General features: G+C 45.1%; 1 protein-coding gene across 2 annotated transcripts in view; it reads left to right on the top strand.

Moving 5' to 3' along the window:
* The first annotated feature begins 2437 nt into the window (after positions 1-2437).
* Positions 2438-10424, top strand: part of ppm1na (protein phosphatase, Mg2+/Mn2+ dependent, 1Na (putative)) — a 21810-nt gene continuing 13823 nt past the window's right edge. For both annotated transcript variants that reach the window (XM_088344910.1, XM_088344909.1), the window contains exons 1-2: positions 2438-3102; positions 4517-5088. In XM_088344910.1, the coding sequence (XP_088201036.1) occupies positions 2700-3102; positions 4517-5088 (975 nt within the window). In that variant the 5' untranslated portion in view covers positions 2438-2699. The remainder of the gene's footprint in view (positions 3103-4516; positions 5089-10424) is intronic.

The raw sequence follows: 10424 nt of genomic DNA, 5'->3' as shown, positions 1-10424 counted from the left end.
AGGGGTGTCAAATAATATGGGTTAGGGTACAATGTGATACTCACATTTTTTGGAACAAAATCCTTTTTTTCCAGTGATTTAGGATCTAGTATCATGAAGTCCGGCTCATCTCTTAAGAGCTTGATGGAATATCTTACAATCTTAATCATCCAAACTGACTAATAAAATTAAGATTTCATTTTTTTCGTCCATCTAATAGCCAATAAAATTTGCTATCCTTACAGAATCTGAATTAGTTTCAAAAAGTTTTAAAGAATTTGTCGTTTACATAGCAATCCAAATGAATAATAAGTAAATAATTGATTAATTAATGTTGTTTTAGAGACAACCCTAGTGTAGATTGTATTATGATTTGATAGTTAACCCATGTTGGGGAGTCAGGAATTGCAGGCAGAGGTTCTCAAAAAGAGGACAGTATTTATTAGCCGTCGTGGCAAGCAGGTACATATTATGTACATGTTCATGCCTTTTGTATTTTTTTCAAAGATAGAGCATTGAAAAGTAAACACTTGGGAGCTCAAGTTTCCCACAGGTTCTGAGAAGATCTGGTTGTTCAAAATGGCATTGGTTTGTGATTTATATGTTATTGCATTTGGGAGCCACCCACATACTATACACAAAGCGTGCTATGTATAATAGTTTGACGTATAGACATCCAGTATAATTCATAATCTTTAACATCATAAACCTGGTGTATTTCAATGCATTTCGTGTTATTTTGGTATTTTTCTCTTTACTGCTGTGGAGTCAACTGTATGCAGAGTGGCGCTAAAGCCCAAATATAAAAACAATAATAATTATAATAATTTTGCCTAGAAACCATTGACTGCAGCCCCCATTACGCTGGTATTGCACACCCTGGCGCATCACGCTGCCAACAATTCTTTTGCATTGTTTTGCAAAAACTGCTAAATAATTGCCGAGCTTTCCACCTTGTTGCAATATCAGGTGTTGTGAACTTCAGTTGCATATGTGCCTCTTGGCACAGCTGAAGGACTTGTGGGCGTGTTCACCCTGTGCTGCTTCAAAGGTAAACAACTGATTGATTGGTGGGTAAGAAACATCTGAATGATTCCTGTGGGAACCGTAAACAGGGATCAGAATGGAGATTTTCATTTTCAGCTGAAATAGCCAGGGTCCAGGAATAAAGCAGGGCGGAGCCCCCCCCCCAGATAGGTCTAATGCCACCAAACATTTGGAGTGGTTGGAAGTTAAAAAATATCTCTCGAGGAAGGAGTTATCACACATCAAGGTCTCGTCCAAATAATGTACACTGACATGCATTGTGCGAGTTTTTAGGGGCAACTGCTATTGTAGAAAAAAAGGCATGTATTGAAAGTAAATTTGTCACCACTTTGTCTAATTAGGCTATTGGGAATGTTCAACTCGAAATTGTATGTATATGCAGTTCGTTCAGTTTTCTCCATTGTCACTTTTAGGATATATACTTTCCTAGGGGTTGGGGGAAAAATAAATGTAAGGTTGGGTCTGATGCCACTGAAAATGTTGAGGGGTTGGAAGTAAAAAATGTTCATAAATGGTTATCACACTAAGTGCACGTCCATATAACGTACAATGACATGCAATGTGTCACCCAAAAAAAAAAACATGCAACAAGGGTTAACAAAAATCAAGACCAAAGTAGTAAACAAATGGTACTAAATACCTTAAAATTTCGTATCAAGAAACAAAAAACAAACCAGAAAAGATCAAACTAGAAACGAGTGGAAAGTGCAAGAACTAAAGTAACAAAGTAACAAAAAAACAAAAAAGAGGATGAGGGAAAAACTCAAAATGACCCGACAGAGTTTGCTGACGAAAATGTCCTCTTAAAGGGTTCAGGATGATTGGGCGCAGGTATGTGATAATTGGACACACCTGTGCCCAGTTCAAAACTCCATTTGGGGCCCTCTGTTGGGGGGCAGGAGGTATATGCCAGACCCTAACATAACTACCCCCCTAAGGGCCTGATAACCCCACTCAGATTTTATATTAAAGTGGATTTGATAAAAAAAAGACAATTATGTAACAGTCAAGCACAAAAACTGCTGTTTGCTGTGTCAGAAGTCTTAGTTGGGGAGAAGCAAATAATCTTGCTACACTGCTAAAGACCAACACAGATTAAGGGTATTTTTCCAAGCCAAGTGTCACAGATGTCTTAGTTTTTGAAAAGGAGACTAAGAAAATGTGACCCAAAACAAACACAACCACTAAAATCTGTCATGTCCAAAATCACCTCCAATCACATTGCATTGTATTCATTTCCCAATTTTTCGTGACTGATTAAACCAAACCTGTGTTGGGTGCATGTCTGCAAGGTTACTCATGTACTTCAAGTAATTAACTTAGAGGTGTTCAGCAAACAGAGGGGGGGAGGAAGATAAGAGTGAAGCGGGATAAAGACGCTAAAATAGACAAGCCAATAGAAGCTCGAGGCTAAGAAGGGAGGAGTAAGCAACAGCATTGTGGTCAAACTGAGATATAGGCATATGATCTGTTGGCAAAGGATGCAAGAACTTGCACGAGCTCCGAGTTATATTTGAACCACTTCTTTTTGACTTGTATTTGGGTTTCCCATATCATCAGTTGCCCTGGACCTGCTGAGGAGGACTCGAGTCCGGCGGACGGTCACCATCAGCAGGAGGAGGCGTTCAGCGGCCAGGTCGAGCAAAAAGCTCGAGCGGCGTCTCAGAGGCGTGATGAGGACGGCACGCAGGGCCAGCAATGTGGAAGTGCCCTCTTTCCTCCGCCAGTTGGTTAAAGAAACAGAGAAGATGGTCACCTTCTTTTTTAAAGGCGGCTCCAGGGGAAAGGAGCCCGAAGAGCAGGATGACTTTGATGATGATGACATGCCCAGCCCGTACCTGGAAAGGCCCATCCTGGAGAAGCATGTATCTGAAGGGGGGTCCCGCTCTGGGGTCAACTACGCTGTGGCGAGCATGCAGGGCTGGAGGGCTCAGATGGAGGATGCTCACACTTGCCTGCCCCAAATGAGGGGGGAGCTCAGTGAGTGGGCTTACTTTGCGGTGTTTGACGGTCATGCAGGGAGCACTGTGGCCCAGTACTGTGCCAGGAACCTGTTGGAGCACATCCTTGCAACAGGTACCTTGAATGAAAAATCCATTAGGTTTATTATGAATTACATAAGACGTAATGGATTACTGAGACTTTTCTAAAGGAAAGTGGGGTAATTATACAAAAGTGATGAAAAACTTCAACTTTTCCAAACATTTTCTACAAAATAAAATGGACAGTGGTGCCTGATGGCATATATAAAATAATTTTTCACCATGAACCAGCCAAAATGGGTTCCAGCCTTGACTTTACACAAAAATAACACTAAAATGATTTTCTTAAAAAGGAAAATTCATGTATTCATATTTTATTTGACTTCTACTGGTGCCAGCAAGTGCAAGTACAATATAGTCCATCCATCCATCCATTATCAGCAGCGCTTATCCTCAGTAGGCCCATCCGAACTATCTCCAGGCGGTAGGCAGAGGACACCCTGAACTGGTTGCAAGCCAGTCGCAGGGCACACAGAGACAGACAACTCACTCGCTCATTCACACATAGGGACAATTCAGACCAGCCAATTAACCTGACATGCATGTTTTTGGAATGTGGGAGGAAACCAGACTGCCACCGTGCTGCCATTTCATTTTAATCTATTTTATTTGATAAAAACATTCTAAATTCTACTATATGTATGGTGATTTGGCTTATCAAAAATAAGAAAATGTTCTGCCAAAATACATTATTTTACAGTATATGGGGATTTCACAGAACAATTTATTTAGTATTAATATAAGAGTTGGTCTATCAAGGGGACTCTAACTTTAACTTTGTTTATTTTGTTAACGGAATATCAACTGAGCATGTCAGTTTCAGATCAGGAGGGGTACCACGGCGGCGCAGTGGTTAGCGCGTGTGCGGCACAGTTCTGAGGTCCTGATATCGAACCTTCCTGTGTGGAGTTTGCATGTTCTCCCCGTGCTTGCGTGGGTTTCCTCCGGGAACTCTGGTTTCCTCCCACATTACCAAAAACCTGCATGTCAGATTAATTGGCCAGTCCGAATTGTCCCCAGGTGTGAATGAGCTAGTGAGTGGTCTGTCCCTGTGTGCGCTGCGACTGGCTCGCAACAAGTTCAGGGTGTCCCCTGCCCACTGCTCGAAGATAGCTGGGATGGGTTCCAGCACCCCCGCGACCCTACCGGGGATAAGCGCTGCGGATAATGGATGGATGGATAGGTGTGAAAATGATCAAAATTGTCCGTGAGATAAGAATCATTTTCAAAGAGATATTTGTTCTTCTTGGCGACCCTAATGAGGGCAAGCGCTGGAAATCGAACTAATGTTTCTTCTATAAAGAAAGACGATGAAACATCTCAAAACAAGAAAAAATGAGCAACATTTTTTGCCAAAATTGTAAGAATTGTACAATTTCCTCAACATATTTTCAGAAATAAAGAAAAAATGACCTTCACAATGTTCAAAATACACTCCTGTGACACAGGTGGGGTAAAAGCAAGTGAAGACCCCGAGCAAGTGAAGGAGGGCATCCGCGAGGGATTCCTAGGAATCGACCGCCACATGCACAAACTGGCCCGTGAGGACAACTGGGACAGGAGCGGCACCACAGCAGCGGCCGTCATGATTTCACCGCAACACGTCTACTTCATCAACTGCGGAGATTCTCGCACCCTTCTCTGCAAGGACGGCCAGCTGGTCTTCTACACCGAGGACCACAAGCCCTTCAACCCGCGGGAGAAGGAGCGCATACAGAACGCTGGCGGCTCGGTCACGCTGCAGCGCATCAACGGCTCGCTAGCCGTCTCCAGGGCACTGGGCGACTTCGATTTCAAGGAGGTGGACTGGAGGCCGCAGACCGAGCAGTTGGTGTCGCCCGAGCCTGAAGTGTACGAGGTGGAGCGGGCGGCCGGAGATGAGTTCATCGTGCTGGCCTGCGATGGCATCTGGGACGCCATCGGAAACGAAGAACTTTGCGCTTTTGTGCGCAGCCGTTTGAGGGTGTGCGACGACCTGCGAGAGATTTGCACGGAGGTTATCGACCTCTGTCTCTATAAGGTGAGAACAAACAAAAAACATCCATCCATCTATCCATTATCTGCACCTCTTATCCTCAGTAGGGTCGCGGGGGGTGCTGGAGCCCATCCCAGCTATCTTTGGGCAGTGGGCAGGGGACACCCTGAACTGGTTGCCAGCCAGTCGCGGGGAACACAGGGACAGACAACTTACTCGCTAAGTCACACCTATAGTGACAATTCCTATCTATCTATCTATCTATCTACCCTGGTCATATCCCTTGAGAGGGGTGACCGACAGCAAGATGAACACATATGAAAACAAAGAAAATAAAAAAACACACGCTTGCTCATTCCACTACTACTCCAGTTCCGGCTCTCACAGTTTCATTTCTCAATCTATCCAAACTTGTCACTCCTAACATTTTCCTCAAACACTTCATCTCAAAAACATTTACATTGCGAGATCTCGCAAACCCTAGTTATAGGGTCATTAAATGTGAGAGGATGTGGAAGTAATGCAACTGAGTGGAAGAAAGAGGAGATCGGAAGGATGATGACTAAAAGGAAGGTTAATGACAGTTTCTACCGGCCAATTAACCTGACATGTATGACTTTTTAAATGTGGGAGAAAACCGGAGTGCCCGGAGGAAACCCACGTAGGCACGGGAAGAACATGCAAATTCCGCACAGGAAGGCTGGTAGCTGGATTTGATCGCATGACCTCGGACCTGCTAACCCCTCAGTTGCCGTGCAGTCCCTGTGTCCTATATTGATATAAATATACAACTTAAAATTTGACTCGCTCCCACAGTTACGTGAGTGTTGATGCTCATTTTGTCAATCAATTTTGTCATAAATTAAGGCGTGAAAATAAAACGCAAGCTCGGGTCTTTTGTAAAAATGTCACAATACCGCAAACAAGGATACCGACGTAGTTACCTTCAGTGTAGACGGCACTGGGCAAAGGAGAAAGGGTGCGGTGCGCACATATTATCCTGTGTATAGCTCTGCCCATTCCTACCGTTCACCTAATCAAATTGCTCTAAATGCTTTGCAAAAGCTTCTGGGTAAACGTTTCTTTAGGGTAAATGTTTGTTCTGTCAGTTTTTATCATGCAGTGTCCCAACATTGAACCAAAATTGTTTAATGAGCCTACATATAAAGCATTATTTAGCGATTTACAGCCAAAACAGTGTCTCTTGGTATGACACGCTCACTGTAAACTGTAGTTAATATTGTGTCCTATAGGCCCATCATGAAACGTTACAATAAAAATGCTTAAGCCTTATTATATTTCCAAGCCATATGAATACATTTAAATAGCCATGTAGGATTTGAGTGCCATTAATTCCGGACCCCATATCAAAACCAACCCAAAAAGCGCTAGAAGAACTGGGAAGAATTCAAACTGGGCAGATTTAACCTGTCCAAACTGCACCATTTTTAGTCTTTGTGTTTTAGCCCAGCACCCCACAAGTTTTTTTACTTTTTTTAGAGACAACACTGCCTCTTGCAGGAAGGCACCTGGGTTGGATGGTTGTACTGCTGAATGCCTGAAAAAAGGTGGCACAGCTATGATTGACTGGTTAGTACGCTTGTTGAATGTATGCTTTTTAAGTGGTGTGGTTCCTGTTGATTGGTGTAGTGCATGTGTGGTGCCATTGTATAAGGGTAAAGGTGATAAGTATGATTGTAGCAATTCGAGAGGTATCAGTTTGTTGTCTGTGCCGGGTAAGCTGTATGGAAGAGTCTTGATTAAGAGAGTGAGAGAAAGAACGGATGAGGTGGTGATGGAGGAGCCGAGTGGTTTCAGGAAAGGAAGAGGATGTGTGCAGTACGACAAGTGCGTGAGAAATATTTTGCAAAAGGTAAGGATGATTGCAGAGGAGGTCAAGTGCAACGTGCAGAGTGTACAGAGCAAAGAGGTCCGACCCAGGTCAGAAGAGGACATGATGCGTGCATTGGAAGCTCTGGGACTGCAAGACATTGACCTGAAGTCATGTGAGGTTTCGCTGCAGTGTAAAGACAAGCTCCTTCATATCATCGAACAATTCGAGTCAATCTTTTCTCGCCATAAGATGGACTGTGGAGAGGCCAAAGAGTTTGTACATCGTATCCACCTTGTTGATGATAAGCCGTTCCGTCTACCCTACAGACGTATACCACCAAGTCAGTATGAAAAACTGAGGACGACTCTGAACGAGATGGAAGAGAAAGGAATTATTCAGAAGTCGACTAGCGACTATGCATCTGCGCTTGTTCTCATATGGAAGCGGAATGGAGAACTAAGGGTATGTACTGATTTCAGAAGGCTTAATGCAAGAACCATAAAGGATGCCTACCCACTACCGCATCAAGCTGATGCTTTGGCCGCACTTGGGGGAAATGCCTTTTTCTCCACAATGGATCTGACGTCAGGCTACTACAATGTCCCCTTGCACCCTGACGACAAAAAGTACACGGCATTCTCCTCACCATTCGGCCTTCACGAGTACAACCGGCTCCCTCAGGGACTTTGCAACAGCCCAGCAACATTTATGAGGATGATGATGTCAATATTTGGTGATCAGAATTTCATGAGCCTATTATGTTACCTCGACGATCTGATGGTGTTTGCCCCCACAGAGGAAGTTGCACTCCAACGCCTGCAGATGGTGTTTACTCGCCTTAAGGAACACAACCTCAAGCTCGCACCCAAAAAGTGTTTTTTCCTCAGACGGACTGTGAAATTTCTTGGGCATGTCATCAGTGAGGATGGAATTCGGACTGACCCCGAGAAAGTGAGAGCGATAAATGACGTACAAGTCGCTGATCTAATGGAGTCGGATGGCAAGACGCCATGCCCTAGTAAAATCAGATCTTTTCTAGGCATGGTGATGTATTTCCAAAGCTTCATTGAAGCATGTTCTGCGAAGGCAAAACCTCTGTTCAGGCTCACATCTGAATCTGGTGACAAGCATAAGCGCAAGAGAGCCCGCAAGAAAGGTCAAGTGAAGCTGACGCCTGCAGATTGGTCCGATGCATGCCAGAACGCCTTTGAAACACTGAAGCACGACCTCGTGACAGGTGTCACTCTGGCCCACCCAGATTTTGATGCGCCGTTTATTCTGGCTGTCGACGCATCCTTTGATGGGATTGGAGCAGTCCTGTCACAGCTGCCACCTGGTGGAAAAGTAGCCAGACCAGTCGCCTTTGCAAGTAAGACGCTCTCTCGCTCCCAGCTCAACTACCCTGCACACAGGCTCGAATTTCTTGCCTTGAAATGGGCGGTATGTGATAAATTCAGCCATTGGTTGAAAGGAAGACACTTTACCACGTGGACCGACAATAACCCACTTACATACATTTTGACCAAACCAAGACTTGATGCGTGTGAACAGCGGTGGGTAGCGAAGCTAGCTGCATACAATTTTGACCTGAAGTACATTCCCGGCCCAAAGAACATCGTAGCCGACGCTCTGAGCCGTGAGCCATTTGTACGGTCATGTGTGGGTCATCGCCTTGTTACCGAGCCCTATACTTCGCTCTTGGACCAAGTCAACAGGGTGAACAACAGTACTGTGCAAGAGGTGTTCAGAGTATCCAACAATTGTCACGCTGTTGTAGACGAGAGTGCTGGGACATCAGACGAGTCAGTAAAAAGGGCAATTCCATCAGGCTCCAATGGTTCTGTGACATCAGAAGAGGTTGCTGCTGTCTTCAGTGCTCAGTCCACTGGTGGCGTGGGTCAAGTGATGGGAACAGACGCCAACTTCAATCTTCTGCAGAAGGGAGATCAGTCAACGGCACTCCCACAGAGTCAGCTTGTTGGTTTACAAGAACAGGACAACACAATAAGCAGGACCATGTACTTTGTGCATAGACACAAGAGACCTACCAGGCGTGAGAGAGCTGTCGAGTCGCCTAGTGTGATGAAACTACTGAAGCATTGGAGCAGACTCACCATACAGAATGGCATGCTCTACAAAATAAGGAAAGATCCTCACATGGCCAAGAAAATCTTCCAGTTTGTGGTGCCTGATTCATTGAAACAGAAAGTCCTTCAAGGTTTACATGACTCAGCAGGTCACCAAGGCCAGAACCGTACTTTGTCTCTGGTGAGGCAACGATTCTTCTGGAATGGCATGGAACGTGATGTTGTGAATTATGTCAAATCCTGTCAGCGCTGTGTAGTAGGGAAAACACCGGAACCACACAACCGTGCACCACTCAAGAACATAGTCACCTCTGAGCCTATGGAGTTGGTCTGTATAGACTTTTGGACTGCTGAGCAAGAGAACAAGTCTGTAGATGTCCTGGTCGTAACTGATCATTTCTCCAAGATGGCGCACGCCTTCCCTTGCAGAAATCAAACCGCCAAACAAGTTGCTCGCCGTCTGTGGCAGGATTTCTTCCTTGTCTATGGTTTCCCACGGCGTATCCACTCTGATCAGGGAGCTAATTTTGAGAGCAAACTGATCAAAGAGCTTCTAGAGATGGCAGGGGTGCAGAAATCCCATACCACTCCGTACCACCCCATGGGAAATGGTATCGCAGAACGATTCAACCGAACATTGGGAGATATGATCAGAACCCTTCCCCCTCAGCCCAAAGCAAAGTGGCCACAAATGCTGCAGCAGCTCACATTCTGCTATAACTGCACAGAGCATGAGACAACAGGGTTTGCACCATTTTACCTAGTGTTTGGTAGGATCCCTCGTCTCCCTGTCGATGTCATGTTTCAACATGCTAATACCAATGATGCTGTTGTCAGCTACTCTGACTTTGTACGCCATCTGAAGAAAGATCTACATGAAGCTGCTCAAATTGTACAGAGGAATACTCTCAGAGAACAGACTCGTCATGCCAAGCTGTACAACCGTAGGGCCAAAGGATCACCTCTCGTCGTGGGAGACCGGGTGTTGATCGCCAACAGAGGTGTCCCGGGGAAACGCAAAGTTGCAGATAAGTGGGAGTCAACCCCGTATGAAGTCATATCAGTCAAGCCTGATCTCAATGTCTACAGAGTCAAGGATTGTCTGACGGGCAAAGAGAAGGTAGTTCACAGGAATTTGCTGCTCTCTGTTAGCTTCTTGCCCTGTGAGGATGATCTGGCCAGCGAATCTGAACACTCAGAGTCTGACGCTGCTATGCATGGAAGTGATGTATGCCCTGATTTACCTGACGCGGTTGAAGACAGTGATGTCCGTACAGTAAACTGGGTGATACAGGCAGGTGAAGAGCAAGTTCATCCAGAGGTAGAGGATAACTCACTAGACAGCAGATCTGATGCCCAGTCCGACTCTCGCAGTGTTGATACATCCAGCCGAGGAAGTCAGCACATCCCCGAACAAGATGTTGACCATACTTCAAGTGACAATACGGAAAGCCCATCAC

This window comes from Urocampus carinirostris, chromosome 10, assembly GCF_059441175.1.
Source record: "Urocampus carinirostris isolate Australia breed hairy pipefish chromosome 10, RoL_Ucar_1.0, whole genome shotgun sequence".
NCBI lineage: Eukaryota > Metazoa > Chordata > Actinopteri > Syngnathiformes > Syngnathidae > Urocampus > Urocampus carinirostris.
The sequence above is the reverse complement of the archived record's forward strand: the minus strand, read 5'-3'. Positions and strand labels throughout refer to the sequence as shown.